This window comes from Stomoxys calcitrans, chromosome 2 (genome assembly GCF_963082655.1).
Source record: "Stomoxys calcitrans chromosome 2, idStoCalc2.1, whole genome shotgun sequence".
Classification (NCBI taxonomy): domain Eukaryota; kingdom Metazoa; phylum Arthropoda; class Insecta; order Diptera; family Muscidae; genus Stomoxys; species Stomoxys calcitrans.
In genome coordinates, this window is record NC_081553.1 from 239,050,818 (window position 1) to 239,076,723 (window position 25,906).

General features: G+C 35.8%; 1 protein-coding gene across 2 annotated transcripts in view; it reads right to left on the reverse strand.

The window, feature by feature from the left end:
* LOC106087924 (dipeptidase 1) overlaps positions 1-25,906 on the reverse strand; it is a 47,812-nt gene that overhangs the window by 14,216 nt on the left and 7,690 nt on the right. For both annotated transcript variants that reach the window (XM_013253146.2, XM_059363042.1), the window contains exons 2-10: positions 18,360-18,562; positions 18,087-18,243; positions 17,881-18,013; positions 17,428-17,578; positions 11,269-11,338; positions 9,155-9,331; positions 8,953-9,037; positions 8,696-8,771; positions 8,461-8,599 (exon numbers count right to left, since the gene is read on the reverse strand). In XM_013253146.2, coding sequence (XP_013108600.1) covers positions 8,461-8,599; positions 8,696-8,771; positions 8,953-9,037; positions 9,155-9,331; positions 11,269-11,338; positions 17,428-17,578; positions 17,881-18,013; positions 18,087-18,243; positions 18,360-18,526 — 1,155 coding nt within the window. In that variant the 5' untranslated portion in view covers positions 18,527-18,562. The remainder of the gene's footprint in view (positions 1-8,460; positions 8,600-8,695; positions 8,772-8,952; positions 9,038-9,154; positions 9,332-11,268; positions 11,339-17,427; positions 17,579-17,880; positions 18,014-18,086; positions 18,244-18,359; positions 18,563-25,906) is intronic.

Sequence of the window (25,906 nt, forward strand, 5' to 3'; positions counted from 1 at the left end):
TAGATGCATTGGTGCTCTTGCAATGCTTCTGGCTGATCTTCACTCCAAAATCGACAATTCTTCTTATTTACGTACGTTGTTGAGCCAAAAATGGCCTTCATTCATAAAATGGAAGAAGCGCGCGACGAACTTTCTTGTCAGCGCGCGCATTTTGATATAAAAATTCAATAATTTATAAGCGTAGTTCGTTTGTAAGGCAATTCAAGGTTAAATTATAGACCAAACTAAAGATGTTTGACAGAGAAAACAAAACACGAAAAGTGCTTGAGCTGTTTAAACCAGTGTTGCCAAAAAGTTAATAGCTAAAAAACACCCTTTATATACCTAAGTATATTTTCGATGACAAAGCAATTGGATATGTTTATATATCGCTGAAAAAATGTTTAAGAACTGAATGCATGCACGTGGTTTGCTTAGTTTGTTTTAATAATTATTATAGAATGTCGACCAAAGGGAACAATATATCGTACACTACTACTGTGGAATAGGATATTATAACTTAGTGCATTAGTTTGTAACACCCAGAAGGCAGCGAACTAGACCCAATGATATGTATACCGATCTACTTGGTATCACATTTTTTTTATTCGATTTAGCTATGTCCGTCTGTCTGTTTTTCTGTCCATGTTAATTTGTGTACAAATTGCGATCTGTACCCAATTTTCATCTGATCGTTTTCAAAATTTGGCACAGCCAAAGACGAAGCCCCATTTTGAACGCAACTGTATATGTTCGTCCGATTTGCACTAATATTGCATTAACGTGGTCATTTGTTAACCGAATGGCATGGAATTTGGAGCAGAGATGAAGCCTATTGTAATAGGAAAAACTTGGTTCAGATTTGGATATAGCTTCCATGTATATGTTAATCCGTTTTAATACAAAATTTGGAACGAAGCTCCCATACATATGCATCGCTCAATTTTTAATTCCATAGCCTCTTTCAGCGCATTTATCAACCGATCTTCTCAAAAGTTTTCCACAATGTCTTCTGCCATGAAATGAAGCCTATTAAAATTGGAATTATTTTGAACACAGTTGTATATGTTCGTCCTATTCGACTTATATTGCAATAACAAGGTCATTTGTTTACCTATACACATGAAATTTGTCGCAGAGACGAAGCCTATTGTAATGGGGAAAAATTTTGGCAACATTTGTGATGTAGTTGGCCATGTAAAAACATCCCCCCAAAGAGGTGTCGCTCTTCGGCACGCCATTTGAACTCGGCTATAAAAAGGAGGTCCCTTATCATTAAAATTAAAATTGAATCGGACAGCACTCATTGATTTGTGAGAAGTTTGCCCAAGTCCCTTAATGGAATATTCATGGGCCAATTTGCATTTGATTGAGGTATCTCCAAAACATTCATTCTGAACACATCAACCGCCTCTTCAGGTTTCAGAAAACGTTCACTTCTCATTTTATTTTTTACGTACGGGAATAAAAAGAAGTCATTCGGTGCCAAGTCAGGACTATACGGCGGATGACTCATCAAATCGGGCTCAAAAATGCAGTTGTTTCGTATTTTTGGAGCATTTCTTTCGACCAATCGACACGATCTTTTTTCTTGAGCGATCGACAAATTGTGTGGGATCCAACGCGAACAGATTTTTTTGACGGTCAAATGTTCATGCAAAATTGAATGTATGCTGTTCCCACTAATGCTTAAGGTTGTCCCAATCTCATGAAAGAACACATTACGATCTTGCAATATCAGTTGGCTCACGGCATCAATGGTTTTTGGAACAACAACTGCTTTGGACCACCTTCACGAAATTCATTTTTGAGTGAACTACGACCTCGGTTGAATTCACCATACCCTTGATAAATACTAGTCCTTGATGGAGATTCATCGCCAAAAATTTAATTAAGTTCATCGATGCACTGTTGTTGAGTTAATCCACATGAATCCACGAAAGTTAAAAATCATGCATTGCTATACTTTTTATTAAAATAACATATGGTATCCCAAATAAGGAAACTCAGTTAGCTTAAAGCCTTTGTAGCTAGTGATATATAGTTCTATTCTATTAAGTTTACATTTATTATGAGTTTAAAAAAAACATAAACAATTATAGTAAGAAATCTCGCATTTCCTGAAACATTAACATTTTCAGTCTCCCTCCTTGTGGTAACTTTGCGTTCACTTAAACGAGTGTTCACTAGGGTAATTGTGATGAGATCTTATTTAGGATTAGATAAAATCTAACATATATGGGGATCCATAAAATCACGCACACATTTTAATACAACATCGTTTCCCTGTATCATATTTTGATACAGTTCAATATGACCAATAGTAAGTCATATTCTTTTTATACGACACATAATATATACCAAATATAGATAAAGTACATACATATATAAACAACCTACGAGGGCGCTTTATTAATTTATGTTCTAACCATGAAAATGCAAATTCTATCATCAAAAATGGCTTTACGGTTTTTCAAAGTAAACTCCAGCGTGATTTATACATTTTTGCTGGGCTGTATGGCGGATAACCCATCATTCGACGTTTTGGCCGGTCAAAAAGACACTGGTTGGAGCCGATGTGTGAGAGCCCTTATTGTCAAGGTGAACAATGATTCGACTATTCTTACTCGTTTTTCGAATTGATCCCAGGACAGGTCGCCTTTGTTATCAGATTTTCATGAAAATTGGCACAAGTAATTTTTTCGGTCCAAGGGCAAGCGCAATTGATTTTGAAAGACATCGAATCTGATTTAGACATGAGGTGTTTTATTTGTCCTCATATATTGGGTTGCCCAAAAAAGTAATTGCGGATTTTTCATATAGTCGGCGTTGACAAATTTTTTCACAGCTTGTGACTCTGTAATTGCATTCTTTCTTCTGTCAGTTATCAGCTGTTACTTTTAGCTTGCTTTAGAAAAAAAGTGTAAAAAAAGTATATTTGATTAAAGTTCATTCTAAGTTTTATTAAAAATGCATTTACTTTCTTTTAAAAAATCCGCAATTACTTTTTGCCGCCACCACACCAAATATACGGTCCAGCAAATTAGTTCATTACCACAGAAAATCGTTTAATTAAAAAAGACTGATGACAATTTAATAGGTAGTCATTTAGAGACAACTACCACATGATGATCAATATTATAGGCGTTAAACCACTGCAAGTGAGTACGACAAACATTTAAATTAGCATCATCTACTGGCCAGTAGATGGCGTTAACTTGGAGAAGCCAACATTAAATTAGAGGTTTTTAGAGTAGAGTAGCAATATAGGACTCAAATGAAAGGTCTTTGGGAGTAAATGGGGCGTAGACCAAGAATTTGATATCAACATTCGGGACTAACTATCTAGGCGAAGTCCCACCACCATAATGACCCCCAAATAGAACGTATTTGCTCACCAAGATAATTTGGGTTTCAAGACAGTGAAGCAGGATATTAATAGTTTTTAGAGCCCATACCCCAAACCGGACATATTTGCTAACTTTTGCAGTTAGGGGTTTAAATGAAAGGTATTTGAGACTAGAAAACGAATTTGATATCCAATTTCGAGGCAAATGGCAATATGGGGTTCAAATAAATGATATATAGATATATGAGAATAGAGCACGATGCTGATATATTATGTGTTTGGGGGACCATCTCACTCCCCAAAACACCCCCAAATCGGGCATATTTACCGAATATGTCAAAGTGTATCAAGCTATAGATCGATTCACCATACCATATTGAACACGCATGTTGAAGGTCATGGGAGAAGCCATTGTATAAAATTTCTGCCAAATCGGATTAGAATTTCGCCCTCTAGAGGCTCAAGATGTCAATATCCCAGATCGGTTTATATGGCAGTTATATTACCTTAAATACTGTATTGCAAATTATGGAATTCCAAAAAAAACAAGTGGTTTTATTTGAAATAATTATTTTAAAATGTAAATTAACCATTTGGGGGTTTAAAAATTATGTTTCCGAGTCCTTAAAATGTTTCATTTCATTACTCATGTAATTCAATTAATTTATAAATAAATATTACAAATTATTCTTTGGAAAAGGCTTTCAGACTAACCAGCAAAATATTTATTTTAAATACATTTTCTGAATAATATTTTTCTACAGAAAAAATTTCAATTAAAATAATAAAACGAGACTAAGGAAAAAATTCATGTTGAATTACGTGTTAAAATACTTTTTGTTAAATGTTTGTATTTCGAAACCATTTTTTTTTAAATATTTAATGGCAAGAAAATTCGATGATTTTGGCTTAAAGGAACTTTTAATAACTTTTCGTTTAAAACAATAACAAATATAAATTTTTTAAATTGAAAATTCCAGCTCTAACAAGAATAGAGCTGCCTTAGAAAAATTCTAGCTCGAGGTAGGAAAGAGGTATCGTAATGAAATTTGGATTGGCGTAAAGTGGACGACTGAACCCATGGTACAACCAAGAGTGTCGAGATGCTACTGAAGCCAAGAATGCGGCATATAGAGCAACCCTGCAATCTGTAGCAACGCTCCAGATGAAGGAGAGGTATCGGGAGAAAAGGAGAGAGAAGAAACATCTATTCCGCAGAAAGAAAAAGGAAATAGAAAGACGTGAGTGTGAGCGAATTGAGATGTATACGAGTCAGAAAGAAGTCCGGAAATTCCACCAAAGAATTAAACACAAAAACGGATGACTTTGGTGTAGGCACATACTCCTGCAGAGACAAAGAAGGAAATCTGGTAACTGACACAGACAACATGCTGAGGATATGGAAAGAACATTTTACCCAACTGCTAGTGTCCGATGTTGGCGGCGAAGAGGATACCGCAGAACCCATCCCTGATGATGATATAGAATGCTTACCTCGTAGTCAGAATGAGGTCCAAGTAGCAATGACCCGACTAAAGAACAACAAGGCAGCAGGAGCCGACGGGTTACCCGCTGAACTATTTAAGACCGGAGGCAACACCCTGATAGGGCGTATGCATAAGCTTATCTGCGCAATCTGGCTAGAAGAACGCATACCCGATGATTGGAACCTCAGCATACTATGTCCCGTACACAATAAAGGAGACAATACCGAATGTGCCAACTTCAGAGCAATAAGTATCCTCCCCATCGCATACAAGATACTCTCGAGCGTACTGTGTGAAAGATTGAAACCTAAAGTCAATGAGATAATTGGGCCCTATCAATGCGGCTTTAGACCAAGTAAATCCACCCTAGACCAGATATTCACACTGCACCAAATCCTGGAAAACACCCGAGGAGGACAAATTAACACCTACCATCTCTTTGTTGACTACAAAGCCGCCTTCGATGCTCCTTTACGTTCCAAGGTATTTCAAGCCATGTCTGATTTTGGTATCTCTGCAAAATTAATAAGACTGCAGAATGACACTTTCTGATACGCTTTCCTCAGTAAGGATAGGAAAGAATCTCTCCGAACCATTTAATACCAAACGAGGTTTCAGACAAGGAGACAGCCTATCGCGTGATCTCTTTTTTATATTCCAAAAATCAAACGAAAAATTTCTCACAATTCTTAGGAATGATATTTCTAGAATCCGTTTTAATATCTTGTTGCATTTGATGGTATCTATATTAAAAAAATAAATATATCGCAATAAATTTTGACAACAGGTGCAAGTTTATTCCAAAATCAAAAAGATTTTTTATAAAAGTCAAAATATTTAAAAAAAAATCTACATCAATATAAATTCACTTAATTATGAATACATAAAATTTCATCAAATCGGGCAGAGGTAGGGTCATGGGTAATGGTTTAAAATGTTGTCTTAAAAAATATTTATTGAAATTTGTCTATACTGATAGAAAAATTATGGTACTTTGCCAATACCGCCTGGTAGTATTTTGTTCGCGTCATTGGCAAATGTTTTTAATACCATTTGGTATCAATTCAATACCAGACGTCCCTGGCTCCAATATATATCTTTACAAAATTTGCATAAGATGTTTTCTTTGACGTTTCAATACTTGTGAAAAATTTCATTAAAATCAGTTCAGATATAGATTTAAATTTCGATGTAGGTCTCTGGGGATTGCGAATGAGCCGGTTCAGATTTCGATATAGCCCCCACATCAACCGATCCCCAAATATTGACTTCTTGAGATCCTAGAGGCCTCAAATTTCGTCCGATATGGCATGCAATTCCATAAAAGGTTATGACTTCCAACATCCGGTCAAGAATGATACGAGTCGGCTTAAACACTGATATAGCCCCCAAATAAACCAATTACCGGATTTGACTTCTTGAGCCCCTGGAAGACTCAATTTTTACCTGCTTTGGCAAAAATTTGGAACAAGGACTTTTGTTCAGAGTTCCAACGTACATGTGAGTGATTTTTCACTAACGCACACACACACTAACGAGCCAAAAAAAAATATTCACGCAGTCTACCGCACTCATATTCACGTACGCTCACGAGACAAAAATTTTACTTACCCACAACTCTACCCAGCAAACCAACTGTTGGATGTCCAATACTTCTGAACAATTTCGGAACATTCTTCGTACCGATTTCTGTCCGACTTGTCTTAGGGATATTTTAATCCATTTTTCGAAAGTCGTTCAAATCAGATGTGTGCTTTACAACCTACTCTAGTTGGAATATGTATGTAAAGCACCGTGATTCAGTTGACATCGTCCGCTGATGATTTTTCTGGGTCGATATCGCGATACGGATAGCCAGTCAAATGGTTTTAGGAACAACACACTTTTGCTGATTTTTGAATGTTTTTGCTATGATAGCAATAAACAATGATTTAAAGCCGGAAAATACACTGAAATGGAATCTTAATCGTTCGAAATTCTTTACGAAGTTTAGGCAATCAGAACGAGTTCGTTCCGATTTCTCTCCGAAACTTCGACGTTTCGTTCCGAAATCGTGCCAACCACTCCATATGACTTTCGTATCCGAAGTCGGATGAAGCATAAGAAGTTCGTGCAGATTTCGTACCGATTGGTTTGCTGGGTACAGACGCAAAGGCATTGACACCAAACCACTTCCTAACTGGCTCATCAAGTGAAACAAGAGAGCGTGAGAGTACTCAGAGCAAGCTTTGGATTCAAGAGTATTTGCCGACTTTGACTAAACGAACAAAGGGGTTCAATAATTCGGCTGGCAACTTGGAAGTTGGTGACGTAGTAATAATTGCTGATGATAATGGGAAGCGAAACGAGTGGTTAAAGGGCATGGTGGTCGAGACTGAAGTGCAGAAGTGAAGGCAAGACATGATTTGCTGACTCGGCCAGTTGCTTATCTGGCGAAGCTCGATGTTCACCAACAGCAAAAGGAGGTCATAACTCGAAAACTTCCTTTTGATTGTGATCGTAAAATATTACACCAGGCTTGAGTTATATCAAGTAATTTAAAGCTATTAAAATAAACACATCTGTTCAACTGTTGGCTTAAGAAAACAACCTAGAAACACAAGTGTTTGTCTTTATATTGTTATTGTTTTACACGAATTAAGAATGAATTAATAAATTACATGTCGCGACAACATATCTGCTGTAGAACTGCTAAAAATAATTTTTTTTTACTTAAACCAAGTGAACGAACAGTTAGCACGTCCCCCTATGACGCTGGGTTCGTATCCAGACGAGAACATCCGAAAAAACTCTTAGCGGCGGCTATAAAATGCAGGACCCTTACCATTGAGCTTTTACTTGAATCGGACAGCACTCTAAAAATTAGTTTTTGTTTTACTTAAACCAAGTGAACGAACAGTTAGCACGTCCGCCTATGAAGCTGAATGCCTGAGTTCGGATCCAGGCGAGAACATCCCTGTCGCACTGCGGTACGCCGTTCAGACTTGGCTATAAAATGCAGGACCCTAACCATTGAGCTTTAACTTAAATCGGACAGCACTCTAAAAATAAGTTTTTGTTTTACTTAAACCAACTGAAGGAACAGTTAGGACTCCGCCTATGACGCTGAATGCCTGGGTTCGGATCCGTGCGAAAACATCCAATAAAAACTCTTAGCGGCTGTTATCCCCTCCTACTATTGGCGACATTTGTGAGGTGTCGCACTGCGCTACGCCGTTCGGACTTGGCTATAAAATGCAGGACTCTTACCATTGAGATTTAACTTGAATCGGACAGCACTCATCAATACGTCTCTGTTACTTAATGGAATGTCCATGGGAAAATTAGTTTTTCTTTTATATTTAGTAAAAAAACATTCACCTAAAGTATTGCTTCCTTAAAAAAATCGACATCTTTAAATTAAATTCGTCATCTTTGGTTCGCATCTTTAAATTAAGGACAAACTTTTTTCAGTGCTGTTAAGATGAGTTCATATTTGGATAGTTTTCTCATGTACACTATTATATCTATTCAGCGCCAACATGGCCATTAGGGTACGAGCAACAAACCCATTTGAAAATAGAAGTGGTCCTTCACTCAAACAAGGATGGCCCATAATACTACCAATACGAGAGGAGCAGGCTTCTGGTGCACACATTTACCTACCGCTTCAACTTCTTTGAAGACTCGTATCAAATTTTTACCAGCCAACTTTGCTATATCCTCCTCAGACCATTTATCCGATTCTAGGAGCGTTGCAAACAAATGTGGATACTTTGACACATCTTCCAACCCTTTGGGCACACTGCAATTAGCAAGAGAAAGACATCAATATGTTAACGTGTGATGCCACACGAAGGACGCAAAATTGCAAAGCAGTTTAAACTCTGTGATCACTTACAGATTAACTCCATCATATCCAGCTCCTATACCCACGTGGTCAACGCCGGCTACCTCTCGAATATGATTAATGTGGGCTGCGATAAAAGAAAAGTTTACAAGTTAGTAATTTACATTAATACAACTACGATGCACCATAAATGGGAAAGGGCCGGCCATTTGGCATCCTCTGGATGCTAAGCCAAAATATTCCCCTCTCAAAAAAATTAAAAATGTAAACTAAAGGTGATTTGCTATACAAAATACCAAAATACGTACCAACGACGTCATGCAGCGTAGCTTGACCGGAACAACTTACGAAATGCGGATAAAAGGCAACCATAACTAGACCACCATTTATTGCCTAGAATGTTTTCGAGTGCACAATGGAATAAATTAAGCAAAGAATATTCCCAAGAAGGGAATCAGTGAAATTGAGCATTTGCCATGTGGTCAATATAAAGCAGCCGATACTACTTACAATTCTCTGCAGTACGTGGTCAGGAACATTGCGCGAACTGTTGCATATTGCATGTGCTGATGAGTGGGAAAAGATAACGGGGGCCTTCGAGGAACCCAGGGCGTCTAGCATCGTTGGGACAGATACATGCGACAAATCAACTATCATACCCAAACGGTTCATCTCTTGTACCACCAGCTTTTTATCCAAATGCGCAAGAATAAGAGACAAAGATAACTATGTTCAGTTCGAGCAAAAAGGAAAATAATGAATATGCTTAAGTCATTTTATTTAAAGAACTTCACGCTACTCCTCTTTGAACTTCTGGTGAGCTGCAACCAGTTGTTCCAACAAAGGCGTTAAAGCTGCCTACACATTATTCGCACCCGAATCCTCTATAAAGAAATTAATAAGAAATACACACTTCGAAGAGCAAACTACTATTTTACTATTATTATTATGTTTTTTTACTACTACTTTTTTATTTGAACACTATGCTTAAAAGGACAATCCAAAAATAGAAAAAATTCTTTCGGTATGACTAGGAGATAAGCTCATATTTAAAGGAATCATATTAAGAAGAAAATCATGATTATCACATTTTAAGTTAAACGAACACACATTGTCCTTAACTCGGGCTTTTAATTAACTACAATCTATACAATGTTTTTACCCACCACCAAAGGATTGGGGGTTTATTAATTAAGGCATTCCATTTGCAACATATCGAAACATCCCTTTCCGACCCTACAAATATATATATTTCGGATCGTCGTTCAGATTTGGCTATAGCTGCCAAACAGACCCATCCCCCGATTAAAGGTTTAAGGCCCATAAAAGGCGCATTTATTATCTGATTTCGCTGAAATTTGGGTCAGTGAATTGTGTTAGGGCCCTTGAAATCCTCGTCTTGTTTGACATAGATCGGTCCAGAGTTGCATATAATTGCCATATAGACCGATCTCTCGATTTAAGGTCCTGTGCGCATGAAAGCTGAATTTATGTACAAATTTCGATGTAATTAGACACAATGAGTTGCGTTAGACCCTTCGACATAAGTACCAAGTATGGTTAAGATCCGTCTATTGTATATTTCGATATAACTTCCATATAGACCGATCTCTCAATTTAGGGTCTTGGGCGCATTTATTGTCCGATTTCGCTGAAATTTGAAACATTGTGTAGTTTAAGGCTTCCCGACAACTGACCCAAATATGGTTCAGATCGGACTATATTTAGATATAGCTATCATATAGACCGATCTCCTGATAAAGGGTCTGAAAACCATAAAAGCTTTATTTATTACCCGATTTTGCTGAAATTTGCAACAGTGGGTTATTTTAAGCCTCTCTCCTGATAAAGGGTCTGAAGTCCATAAAAGCTTTATTTATTACCCGAATTCGCTGAAATTTGCTACAGTGGGTTATTATAAGGATCCCGACATCTGACCTAAATATCGGTGCATATTTAGATATACCTGCCACATAGACCGATCTCCCGAAAAAGGGTCTGAAAGCCATAAAAGCTTTATTTATTTCCCGATTTTGCTGAAATTTGCAACAGTGGGCTATTTTAAGCCTCCCAACAAAGCTTTATTTTGTATCCGAGTTCGCTGAAACTTAGAATAGGCCTCTCAATATCCGACCCAAATGTGGTACAGATCGGACTATATTTAGATATAATTGTCACATAAGCCGATCTGCCGATAAAGGGTCTAAAGCCCATAGAAACTTTATTTTTTTAACCGATTTCGCTAAAATTTAAAACAGTGAGTTTTTCTGAACCTCACGATATGGTTCAGACCGGTTTATAATTGGATATATCTGCCAAAAAGACCAATATTTTGTTCTACAAAATTGAATAGTGACATATATATGAGATCACTCAATGTCCGTGCCGAATTTGGGTGCTTAAGTTATCCAATTATCACCGGATTGTAACGAAATGGGGTTTACGTATATACCCGAGGTGATGGGTATCCAAAGTTCGACCCGGCCGAACTTAATGCCATTTTTTTCTTTTTTTAAGTTAGCTCCATTTTGTGGCCCATTCGAAGTCGACTTTAAAAAACGAAACTTCTCATCACTAATTCGACTTCAAAAGTGTCGGCACAATATGAAATGTTTGCTACTTACCTTGCCAAATTTAGATAAACCCCCAATATGGGGATATTTTCCCGGTTCGTCAACTTTGCAGCAATCCGCCCTAAAATAAAAAGATTCAGATTCATATTATTCGTGCTTCTATTAGCAGATAGATTACAAACTAAATTATAATTGATTTGTATACATTGATCAACAATTAATGACATACATTTGCTTCAGCTTTTTGTTTTTTGTAGCTAAATGGGAACTGGAAAATACGAACTTGAAATCTTTGAAACACTGATGTCACAATACAGAGGAGCAACTAAAAACGCATTCATTTCGGCAAACTTTGGGTACCCACCACCATGGATATATTTACTACTCTATTATACTACAACTGTACCATACCGCAGTTAAACCCAAATTTGGTTCGACCTGAATAACATTTTTTGAATCAGCTACCGACAAGTTTATACAAGCAAAATTTTCAAATTTCAGCGAAATCGCAATAAATCTACTTTATATGCGATTAACACCCTTAATCGAAGATCAGTCTATACAGCTACAACTACGCCAACCAACAGTGGTTGGCAGGGAAGCTAAAGAATCTAATGCAACACACTGTTCCAAATTTAGGGTAAATCGGGAAATAATTGCGTCTGTTATGGGTTTAAACTCCTGAATATATAGATCGTTTCATATGACAGTCACTTCTATCATAATATGATCCGATATGGACCATACTTCGTTCGAATCGAGGGGCGTAGTACAACTTATTTTAGATTTAGATTTTTACGACGATCAATAATATTCATACCTTATAGGGTCGGAAATGAATATTTCGATGTGTTGATAAACGGAATGACAAAATGAATATACCCCCATCCTTCGATGATGGGTATAAAAAAGTAATTTCCTTTATGAACCTATCTTCATGGTCGTGGATACCGTCTGTAAAAAGTAATATGAACAAAATGATTTGTACGTATACCAGTAAGGAAAGGCAAAAGTCGGGCGGTATCGACTTTATAATACCCTACACCTTCCCTATAGGTACGTATACCAGTGAGGAAAGGCAAAAGTCGGGCGGTATCGACTTTATAATACCCTACACCTTCCCTATAGGTACAAAGTGGGAGCTATATCTAATTCTGAACCAATTTTGATGGACCTCGGAGGATGTTTTCAGATGCGTTATTAAACAATCCGGATCAAATTTTGAGCAAATACGACCTGAATAACATTTTTTGAATCAGCTACCGACAAGTTCATACAAGCAAAATTTTCAAATTTCAGCGAAATCGCAATAAATCTGCTTTATATGCGATTAACACCCTTAATCGAAGATCAGTCTATACAGCTACAACTACGCCATCCAGCAGTGGTTGGCAGGGAAGGTAAAGAATCTAATGCAACACACTGTTCCAAATTTAGGGTAAATCGGGAAATAATTGCGTCTGTTATGGGTTTAAACTCCTGAATATATAGATCGTTTCATATGACAGTCACTTCTATCATAATATGATCCGATATGGACCATACTTTGTTGGAATCGAGGAGCGTAGTACAACTCATTTTAGATTTAGATTGTTGTTGTCGTATATATATATATATATATATATATATATATATGTAGATATATATATATATATATATATATATTTATATATATATATACAAACTTTTGGTATATATATATATATATATATATATATATATATATATATATATATATATATATATATATATATATATATATATATATATATATATATATATATATATATATATATATATATATATGCAAAATTCAGAGAATCGGTTAACAAATGAGCACTTTATTGCAATATTGCTATATATATATATATATATATATATATATATATATATATATATATATATATATATATATATATATATATATATATATATATATATATATATATATGCAAAATTCAGAGAATCGGTTAACAAATGAGCACTTTATTGCAATATTCCTGAAAATCGGACGAACATATATATGGGAGGTATATCTAAATCCGAACCGATTTCTTATCAGATATTGTTGTTGTCGTGGAGGAAAGCGTTGTACAAACTTTTGGCAATACATTATATTAAACAATCCGGATCAAATTTTGAGCAAATACGACCTGAATAACATTTTCGCCGTCTGTATTTTTGTACCAAATTCCTTTAAATTTGAGCACAATTGTCTGAGTCTTTCTTGAAGTTCATACGTTTGTTTGTAGGTGTGTCAATAATATGTTACATTTCTAATGTACATCGGCTTTTCTGATTGGATTCTTGTGCTACTATGTCTAAGTCTTTAAAATTTGGTGTATGCCCTGTTAAAGTGCAATGTGCTGCAAGTGCAGTTTTTTGTTCTAAAGGTTTGTTTTTCATTTTCTGATCAGATTTGTGAGATGATAATCTTGTTTTTATTTTAGTTTTGGTTGTTCCTACATATGTCATTGATATAAATTAATTTCATACCCATTACATTTAATCTTGTAAACTACATTCGATTTGTCCTCCTTTTTCATCCTTGATTTAGTCCTGCTGAATATACTGTTTAGTGTGTTGTGGCTTTTTAAAGCAATTTGGTATTTTTCTCTGTTGTATATATTGGAATTGGTATGTCTTTCCGAAAACCCTGGAATACACGTCATTTTCTTCAAGATTTTTTGTGTTGGTTCAATTTCGTTGTTCGCTGTTCTATTCTTGACGAATTTTTTAAGGTCCTAATAGCTTTGCTTGGGAAGTCATTTAGCCACAGTTTTTGTTGAATTTTCGTTTCGTTTTCTTGATGATATATTTTGTCACAGATTTTTAGTACTCTGTCGATGAAATTAGTAGCCGTATTAGTTTTTATTCTTCTCGGATGATTTGAATAATAATTCATAAGTCTTCCAGATGCTGTATCTTTTTGCTACCAATTTAATTTTAACTTATTTTGATGTCGGTGGACGACGGTATCAATGATGATTTGAATAATAATTTATAAGTCTTCCAGATGCTGTATCTCTTTGCTACCAATTTAATTTTAACTTATTTTGATGTCGGTGGACGACGGTGTCAAGATATGACAATTTGTTGTTTGATTCATTCATTCCATTGTTAACTGGACTTGTTGGTGGGAGGTATTAAGAACTTGTAGAGTACTTTCCACTTCCGTTTTTTCCAACACAAAATATATCGTCCAAGTATTTAGTCAGAAATCTTGGTTTTGTCGTCATTTTCTCAACTGAAGCGTCTAGTAAAATTCCATTAATATTTTTTGCAATTATTGCTTAATTTGTACTTGTATCTGGTACATGAACCTGGCGAAAATAATGTAAGTGCCCTTCGCTGTTACAGAATTTATCTACCAAAATTAAAATGGCATTTACATTAAAATTGTTTTTGTTGTAAAATCATAACGGCTTGGATTGCTTACTTTACTTCATTTGACTATTACAGAACATTTGTTCGACTAGCCGAACGTAGAATAGCGTTCCAAGCTCCTCGACCTTCTGCGCTCATTCTAAAATCTCTGACACCGAGGTTCGAGGTGTCTCTCACCACTTGATATTTCCATCGGGCTTCTGGTCTTACCAGTTTGCGCGTACCACCGTGTTTGCCTTCAAAAAACTTCTTTGTACTTTTTCCCCGATCCGTCTCCTTCATCTGGCGCGTTGCTACTGACTGCAGGGTTGCTCTATATGCCGCATTCTTGGCTTCAGTAGCATTTCGATACTCTTGGTCGTACCATGGGTTTCTTGGGGGAGGCTTCCGATACCCAAGTACGGATTTTGCAGCATTTTCCATGGAGTAGGCAATGGTTTGCCACTGCGCCATTATATCATCGGAACAAGGAGTGCTCATCTCGAGTATCATTGGCACTCAGTATTTAATTAAGAGCCAGTGCCATCTGACTCTTCACTGAGACTCTACTGAAAATCCCAAAATTGGGCAACTTTCTGGCGATAAGGGAACGATATATCCGATATATATGTATGTTTTGAGATATTTCTTTTTGATGCTATAACACCTACAAACAACAAACGATTGGGATGAAATTTGTCTTAGATGTTGCCGATATCCGAAAGAAGATATGCGGTGAATTACAAGAAAATCGGTTCAGATTTGCATATAGTTCCGATAAATATAGTTTTTGGTACATTCATTTAAAGTAATACAACATTAATATTTAACAACCGATTGCGCCGAAATTTACTGAAAACGTTGTCGACGCATAAGGGAAAATCTATGAGGAGTTTTAAAATCGGTTCAGATATATATAGTTTTTGAGATTTTTCTTGTAAATGCTGTTATCCCACATTTTACAAGCGATTGGACGGAAATACAACACAGATCCAAATGGGACAAAAACGGCAAAACTTTTTTAAAAACATATGTATAGTCGAGGATCCCTTGATACGTTCGGAGGTATAGTCAACTATATCTCCATGTTTATATAAAAAAAAATATAAACATTTTAAAGTCGTCAGAATATAATTTTATGATATGAAAACTCCTGATGTCTACTGTAGCAAAATTGGTAAAATTATTTCAACGCCTAAAACGGGCTTAAAATTTTAAGTTAAATGTTAAATTGAAAAATCAAAAAAAGTGCATGTTCATGAACCTACTACAACCAGGATAGATGGTCTAGGACCATATTTTTCCAGAATATGAAAAGAATTTTATACCCTTTCGAATGGTGCATAATATTTTATTATAGCTTGAAATGCCCATTTTTAATTAAACGGCAAAACTTTTTTGAACATATGTATAGTCGAGGATCCCTTGAACTAGAAAAACCAAGATTCGAAGCTTGATACGTTTGAATAGTCAACTTTATCTACATGTTTATCTAAAAAAATATAAAAATCTACCATTCATCAAAAATTTATTATTTTACGATATAAATATTCCTGATTTTTACTGTAGCAAAATTTGTAAAATTAGTTTAACGCCTAAAATGGGTTTAAAGTTTTAAGTTCATAAAATTTGTCAAATCAGTTCGATGCCTAAAATGGGTTTAAAGTTTTAAGTTCATATGACTAATAGTTTTTCCGAAAAAAATCGTACAAAAATTTATGAAATCATGTAAAATTGAAAAATCAAAAAAAGTGCAGGTGCAACCAGAATAAGACCATCTTTTTCCGGAATATGAAAGATAATTTTATACACTTTCGAATGGTGCATAATATTTTATTATAGCTTGAAATTTCAATTTTTAATTAAACGACACTACTGAGTTCGAATTCCCCACAGTGCGCCGTTCGGACTCAGCTATAAAAAGGAGGTCTCTTATAAATAGGCTTAAATCTGAATCAGACTGCACTCACAGATATGTGAGTGCAGTTCTTTAATGAAATATTCATGGGCAAATTTGTTGTACTTGTAGAAGTTATACACATCGTTTGATACAATTTTTTAAGTGAGAACAAAAATATTTGTATACCCTCCACCATTAGATGGTGGAATACTAACTTCGTCATTCCTTTTGTCTGACATCGAAATATTGATCTCAGACCGAAGAAAGTATTGTTACGTTTTTACTATAGACGTTTTACTTCCAATTGAAAGACATTTCATTTGATCTACTAATTTGCTTTACAACTCGCCTACTGCTGTTTGCTGATGCGTTTACAATACGCGTTCTCAAATGAGACTGACTCGGGTTGCATTGCGGTACTGCCTGGTAATCTAGTAACTTCGATATCGAGTATCTTTTCGACAACAAACCTCATTTATCGCTCTTCGCGAAAAAAGGGACCTTTAAATTTATAAACGCCAAATGCAACAGTATACATATTCTTGATCGTCTTAACATTTCAATCGATTTAGCCACGCAAGAAATTCTAAGGAACACTAGAAACAATGTATGATGACATAATAAGAAAAACGTTACAATTTGAAATTTAAAATAACGGAAATTAAACTAAAGGGACCTTTAAACTAATAGACCCTAATTGTAACATTATACATATTCCTGATAGTCTTAACATTTCAAGTCGATTTAGCCATGCCGCTTGAAATTGTGCACAAATACTTCCTATTACAAACCGATCCTCCATATTGACTTCTTGAGCCTCAAGGGGGCGCAATTATATGTCTGAAATTTTAAACCATTTATAAACAACATCAGTATGTTATCTTTCCGCGTAAATTATAATTGCGTGAGTAATGAATTCAGATGCGATAGGACAGCAAACTTACCACGGTGTGTTGCAAGTGTGCGTCAAAGTCAAATAGCGTGCTCCCAGTTGATAAAACATTCGAAGCACACTCAAACTCGTTCCAATTGCATGACCTCCTTCCACTCCGATAAGACTGGCTATTTTTCCACTTTTGTGCGTTTTCTCGATTCCTTTGAATGTACAAATAAATAAAGAGCAGAAAAATGGGAAGAGAACATAAAATTATTTAAGTCAAAGTGTCATTAAGGATAGCTTATCCAATCCATAACAGTGTGCATAAGTGAGAGGCCTTTTCAATATCTGCCATATTCTATTGCTTATACGGCACTGGAAAAGATTTTTGAACAATTAGGTATGTCACCATATCAATATTTCGTGATATGAATTGCATAAACCATGCCAAGCGTGAATGAATGATTTAATAAGTTAAAGGTCGAAGTCCACGCAATGAAAATGCTTTAGGTTTGCTTACCAATGGCAGATGTTACAAGAGACATTTGATGAGGATATAGGGTTACTAGACGTCTGATTAGATCTATTTGTTCCAGAGTCAGTTGAACTGCGTCCAAATGTTGGGACGAACATGGCGCGTATGCTGACCAAAACTACGGTATGTAGTCAAAGTAAAGAGAAACGTTTAGAGAATGTTTTGTTTCTGAAGTCTATGCATAAATTCACCTGAGCTGACACCATGCCCTCCTTCAGTCGTCTTAGGTCGGTGTGGCTCCAAGCACTGTTTGACCACGGCTGCACTTGTCGCAAATCTCCGGCAAAGTGAAAATCCTTTAACTGATTCTTTAAAAATTTTCTTATGTTCCACGGCAGATCGTTGTGCCTATTTCGAAAGGAATTTAAGAAGGAAAGAAAGCACACATAACGCTGCATAAATATGAACAGGAGCCCCCACAAGCTTCTCCTAACCCCTCCCTCCTAGGTGATCCACAAACTTACCCATCAATTAAAGGCACTTCCTTCAAAACGTTCTTTACCCTCTGCAGACGGTAGTCGAGATCGTTAGCTGAGCATACCACTATGGGTAGAACCAATGGAAAGTAAACAAAAGTTAAACAGTTCAAGCCGCAAAGCACGAAGCCTTTGGGTAGCTTCCGCGATTTCATTGCCCTTTTAAAGTGGCGCCGTTACTCCATTGAGACCTACAATTAAAGAAAAATTTTAAAATGTGATATGGGGTTAAGCAAGTGGGAAGGTCGGACTGAACTTTGGATAAACACCATCTCGGACATATATATTAACATTATATATGTGTAAAAAATTAGCCTTTTATAGGTCCGAGCGCATTTACTGATTTGTATATGCGCCTTTTATGGACCCTAAACCGATCTAAACGGTACATATAAGCAAAAAACTAAAACGTTTGGACAATTTTTGCAACAAAAAATCTGTTTTGTTCGGAAATTACTTTTTTACAGTTACAATATAAAACTTTGGTGGTTGATGTAAAAGGCACTTCGTTTATGGTTAAACTTTTAGGAACTTCGTCTGTCATAAATGATGGCTCTATTACCCGAACATACAAAAAGTCGCCATGTTGCACCAAAAGATGAATTGTTTATCTCTTATGTCGTTTCATAATTTGTTTGCTTCGTTTGGCGTAGCGTAATTTCGCCCAAAATAACATTTCTCATATCTCCCAATTTCTTGCAATGTTAGCTGTTTTTGCACACTTTTGGACAATGTTACCAATATGACATTTCTCCTAAAATGACTCTAAACCCAAAAAACAGTTACTTATCAAAACTGCAAATACATTAAGGAGAAAATAAAATTATTTACTTATTCGTATGAAAATATTCTTTGACATTTTGTATAAAATCTCAGTATATGCGGAGACTTGCACACTCTCAGATACCACTTAGCGCATTTAAGACATTTTAAATTGGTTTTTTTTTTTGCAATTTTGATTACTTGAAATTTCCAAAACCCAAACATTGCAGAACTATGGATATCGACATAGTAGCTCCAAAATATTTGGAGCATAGCATAAGAAGAAGCACTGCTTTCTTTTTTTCACATCCTCGAGGATTTGAATAATGTGTTACCTTCAAAAGCAAACAAATATTTTTTCATTACAGAAACTGCGACAGAAAAATTTCGCAATTTTTTTGAAAATGTATCGCCTGCTGCGCTTTTTCATAAAAAAATATATGGTTGCTCTTGACATCCCCAAAAGCATAAATTTTCGTCTGTAGCCTTTTTCCATAATGTTATTTACATTTGAGAGCGGAAAATGAAAAATCGCCGTTCGCAAAAATTTTTTCCAATAAACATTGCCTTATTTTTTCAGAAAAAAAGTTCGCCAGCGGTGATTGTTCATAAATTACAGCGGTCAAAAAAAGTATTCATCATTAGCAAAATTGATAATAAATTCACTTATTTTGGGTAATTGAAGAAAATTTAAAGTAAACAAATAATGCAGTTTTATGCAATAGTTTATTTTTGGTAATATGTTTTAAAATAAATTCAAAAAATAAATTTAATTAGCGCAAAAAATGCAATTTTATATAATAACACCAAAAACAGAACAAAAAAAGTATTCATCATTGATATTATTTGGGAATCCCCCTTTTCTGTTTTATTTAGTAAAGGAGGCTTTGCCCTTGACAGCAAATATTTAATTTCATTGAAAATATAGTTTTTGTCAAAATGGGTCGTAAGCAAAACGAGGTTTCTGATGAGGTAAAAGTTTTGATAATAAAACACCACAGGAATGGTTTAACTCAAAAAACTATCAGTGAAATATTAAATAGACCACGATCTACTATACAATCCATCATCAGAAAGTGGACAGAAACGAAAACTGTTGCCAATAAACCAAGATCTGGTCGACCAAAAGCACTTTCAGTTGGAGATGTGCGTTGGCTAGTGCGGCAAGTTCAGAAAACTCCGAAGACAAATGCGACCATTCTTCGTAAAAACACTATGGAATATTTAGGGAAGGAAGTTACTACACAAACAATTCGAAATACACTCAAAAGGCATAGTTACAGAGGAAGAACTGCACGTAAGAAGCCCTTTATAAATAAAATAAACCGAGTGAAAAGGCTAAACTTCGCAAAAATGTATGTAAAACAGCCCGAATCATTTTGGAAAACAGTCATTTTTGCAGACGAGAGCAAGTTTAATCTTTTTGGGTGCATTGACATTTTAAAGAGGAATTTAAAAGATAGTGCTGTAAAACTTGGGCTTGGTAATAACTTTCAATATTATCAAGATAATGACCCCAAACATTCTGCTTTAAATACCAAGATGTGGATGCTGTATAACTGCCCCAAAGTCATTAAAACTCCTCCTCAAAGTCCCGACTTGAACCCAATTGAACATCTCGAACGCAAATTGAGAACGCGCAATTTTTCGAGCAAGAGTCAAATGCAACAGGTGATAATGGAGGAATGGACTAATATAGACCAAAATATAACCGCTAAATTAGTCCAATCGATGTCAAACCGTTTAAAAGAAGTTATAAGACGCGGTGTTCGAATAACAAAGTATTAATTTTTTTAAATTATGTTATTTATTTTTTTGTTTTTTTGCAATGATGAATACTTTTTTTGTTTAATTTTTTGTGTTCAGCTGTAAAATGGCCCTTTTTGTTCCAATAAATACTATTTTTTTCTTTAAAAACAATGAAATTGTGTACATATATATCACACAAGCACTACTGCATCATTAGTTTAATATGTTTTTATTCCTATTGTCTTTTGTAGACTTATTAAAAAAAAAACATTGAATGATGAATACTTTTTTTGACCGCTGTATATAACCTTTAAATGCAAGGAAAAGAAACCTGTTCCGTTAGATGCAATGATACGCATTGCATCTTTTAAATCCCAATATTACACTTGTATTGCCATTGTATTCCAAGGTATTCCATTTATCATTATTTTTTACTTCAACCGATTTTAATTCGGTGTTATGGTGTTATGACATAACAACAGTTTGGTTATTAAGGCATTTTGGAATGTTAAATAACAATATGCAATTCCAAAATTTAGGTTTTGTGACATTAATTGCCATCGTAGCGCAGCGGTTAGTATGTCCGCCTCCGACTCTGAAAGATTGAACTCGTATCCTTGCGAGAACATCAGCAGGGATTATTCCCTTCTAATGCTGGCGACATTTGTAAGATGCTTCAGACTGCTGTTCGGACTCGGCTGTAAAAAGAGGCCCCTTATCATTGAGCTTAAGCATCAATCGGGCAGCACTCATTGATACATATGTTTGGGCGACATGACATATGTCGTTTTGGCGAAATAATATTACGGCGTTTCGCTTGTAGCACAACACCTTTTAGGTGCATTTGTTATACGAAAGGACGATTCGTTTGATTTATTTATCTATTGAGTGTGTGTGTCTTCACAATTTTTTTTGTTTTGCTTATAGCACAAAGAATAAAACAGAACATAATAAAACTCGTTCGAAAATAGATGACTTCAATTATATCCTACACGGACTTAGAGTATTTGTTGGTATCACCCAGAAAAAATAGAGATGACCCATTGATAATTATACGGATCGTTTGTACGTCCATGTTAATTTATGTAAAGATCGCAATCGCAGATCCCCAAAGCAGGACTTATTTACTGACCATGGCAACATGAGGCTCAGTAGGTATTTGAGTGTAGAATACGAATCTGATATCCAAATGTGATACCAAGTGTTTGGTGGGCCGCCCCTCCCCAAAAACACCCCCAAAGAGGACAAATTTGTGACCATAGCAATGATAGGTCTTTGGGAGTAAACCGGTCATGTTTGGCAACTTAAGAATATAGGGTTCAAATAAAAGGTATTTGGCAGTAGACCACGTATCTGTTATCAACATTCGGGACCAACTATCTAGGGGTGTCCCACCCCCGTAATAACCTCCAAATAGGACGTATTTGCTTGCCATGACAATTTGGGTTTTAAAGAGAGTGGAACTCGATATTGATAGTTATTAGGGCCCATACCCCAAACCGGACATATTTGCTGACTTTTGAAATAAGGAGTTTAAAAAATGATAACATTTTGCTTGCCATGACAATTTGGGTTTTAAAGAGAGTGGAACTCGATATTGATAGTTATTAGGGCCCATACCCCAAACCGGACATATTTGCTGACTTTTGAAATAAGGAGTTTAAAAAATGATAACATTTAATTTCCACAGAAATTGTTTTAATAAAAATCAAAATCTTATTTCTAATGAAAGTGTTGTTATTTTGCCACGTTATAAAAATATTTTGATTTGTTTATTTTTATTAAAACTTTGTTATACATTTTTTGTAAAGGATATATTTCAAAAATTGTATCGCTATAGAAAATTTTGTGATTACACTATTTTCTTAAATATTTGAAAAAATTGTGTTTTTTAATGGAAACAACCGGAAGCGTGCTAAGTTCGGCCGAACCTAATCCTAAGTTCGGCCGAACCGAATCTTAAGTTCGGCCGAATCGAATCTTAAGTTCGGCCGAAACGAATCTTAATTTCAGCCGAGCCGAATCCTAAGTTCGACCTAACCGAATCCTAAGTTCGGCCAAACCGAATCCTGTGAGGTACTTTGCCCTACTTTACCTATAAAGAAATGCCGGCAAAGATAAAAATTGGCATGCTATTGAAGCTATATTATGTCATAATACTGATTTGGGCCATACTTAAAGACCATAGAAAAAGTCTTTGTGCACAAATCGGATAATAATAGCGCCCTCTACAAATCAAGAAGTATAATCGGTAAACCGGTTTATATGGGAGCTATATACGGTTATGGACCGACTCAAACCATACTTGGCACGTATATTGCAGGTCACAGTAGAAACTATTGTCCGCAATTTCAGACAAATGGGATAACGACAAATGGGGAACGAATTTGATATCCAATTTTGAGGTCAATGAGAGCAGAGCACGATGCTGATATACTTTCAGGGCTAAGTGTTTGAAGGACGACCCCACTCCCTAAATCGAAAATATATTTACCGACCATGTCAATGTGGGGTTAAAATGAAAGGTATTGGGGAGTAGAGCACGAAATTGATACCCACTTTCGGGACCAATTTTCTGGGTGTCTACTCCTTCCCCAAAACACCCCACAAATCGCAATTATTTACTGACCATCGCAATATGGGAGTAGAGTACGAATCTGGCATCCAAATGTGGAACCGTGTATTTGGGGCACCGCCCCTTCCCCTCAAAACTCCCCCTAAAGTGTACAAATTAGCCGGCCATGTCAATATGTGGCTCAAATGAAAGGTAATTGAGATTAGAAATCGAATTTGATAACTAATTTTTGGAGTACATCTAACATCCAAACTTAAATGGCCCTAAACTCTCCGAGCGAATTCATAATAAAGATCATACGGAATTCAAATAAAGGCATTTATATTCTTATACAGTTAGTCAAACGATATACATTCACTATTTACATAGCAGGCATTCACTAAAAGCTCTTTAATTGTCGAACATAAATGTTCAAAGGACAATTTTGTACCATATAAAGCAAAAGAAGGCGCAGCGGAGCGGGCCCGGTTCAGCTAGTTACAATATAAAATATTATAATGGAAAAGTGCAAATGGAGAAATCAATGTGGACTTATTTGTAATTATGAAATATGAATTTTTGTCAAAAATTTACCACATTGAGCTGAAACAACGAAGAGATTTTATATCTAATGCAGCAAACTTAATATTTTTTTACCCACTATGGGTAAGGTGTAGCATAAATTATTGAGTATATTAAGGGCTTTATAATGGAAAAGACCAAAATGGAGAAATCAATATGCACCTAATTCTTAATTATGAAACTTTTGAAATGTTTGCAAAAATTTACCATATTGGACTTAAATAACCAAGTTGCTAAATATAACATATATATACATATACTAGCTAGCCCGTGTGCTTCGCTACTCCCTTAAGTGCGGGTCTGGAGCGGGATTTCTTGATATTAAGCTAAAATTTGACACAAAATCGTATTTTGTTTATAAGCAGGTTTAGTTCTTGAATAAGCTATACGGGCTATATTTAGATATATCTGCCATATAAACCGATCTCCCGGTTTAGGGTCTTAAACCCATATAAGCCCTCTTGTTACCCAAATTCGGTGAAATTTGAAACAGTGAATTGCACTAGGCCTCGCATTGAACAAACTAAACATAGTCATGATCGGACCAAATTGGATATAGCTGCCATATAGACCGATCTACTGATTAAGGGTCTTAAGCCCATTAAAAGCCGTATTTTCTTATTTCGCTGAAATTTAGTGCAATGAATTGGACTAGATTTCCCATTGTCCGAACCAAAGTTTGGTCCAGAAAGGATCACTTTGATATAAATTAGGAACATGGAGTTGCACTATGCCACCCGATATCCGAACCGCGTATGGTCCATATCAGATCACATTTGGATATTAATAGCTGCCATATGGACCGATCTGCAGATCTAGGATCTTAAGCCATAAAATCTCATTGACCAAACTAAACATAGTCAAGATCGGACCGAATTTGGATATAGCTGCCATATAGACCGATCTACTGATTAAGGGTCTTAAGCCCATTAAAAGCATATTTTCTTATTTCGCTGAAATTTATAGCAATGAATCGGACTAGATTTCCCTTTGTCCGGAAAGGACCACTTTGATATAAATTTGAAACATGGAGTTGCACTATGCCACCCGATATCCGAACCGCGTATGGTCCATATCAGACCATATCTGGATATAGCTGCCATATGGACTGATCTGCAGATCTAGGATCTTAAGCCATAAAATCCTCATTTATAACCTGATTTCCTTGTAGTTTTTAACTGTGACTTATATGATCTTCTCGGTACCTGAACAGAATATGATCCAAATCGGCCCATACTTGGGCATTAATATAGATATAGTAGGTTAATAATAAAATAGAATAATTATTTATTCCATGGTAGTGCGTATCCAATGTTCGGCACGGCCAAACGTAATGCGTTTTTATTTGTTTTTCAAAATTTGGTTAGAATTGCTGCCGGTATATGCTTAAGAAGTAAATTCGGATGATCTGTTTTTATAGCAGCAGTAGACATGGATTCAGACCATACATGGCATGGATGTTCGAGGTTATAGGAGAAATCATTATGCAAAATTTCAGTCAAATTAAATAGTAATTGCACCCTTTAGACGCTTAGGAAGTAAAATCGCGAGGTCGGATTATGCTGGAGTTGGAGTTCGTAAGAGAAATTATGCAAAATTTCATCCAAGTCGGATAAGAATTGCGCTCTCTAGGGATCAAGAAGTACAATATGGGGGCTATAAACGGTTATGGACCAATTGAGACTATACTAAACAAAAATGTTAGAGGTCTTAAAAGAAATCGGGTTTCAAAATTTTAGCCAAATCGAATTAGAACTGCGCCCTCTAGAGGCTCATGAAATCAATTCAGGAGATCGGTTTGGATGCGGGCTTTAAAGGGAAATAGTCCGATATAGACGACGATCAATTCATATAATCGGAGTTGAATATTGCATAATGTGTAAACGTA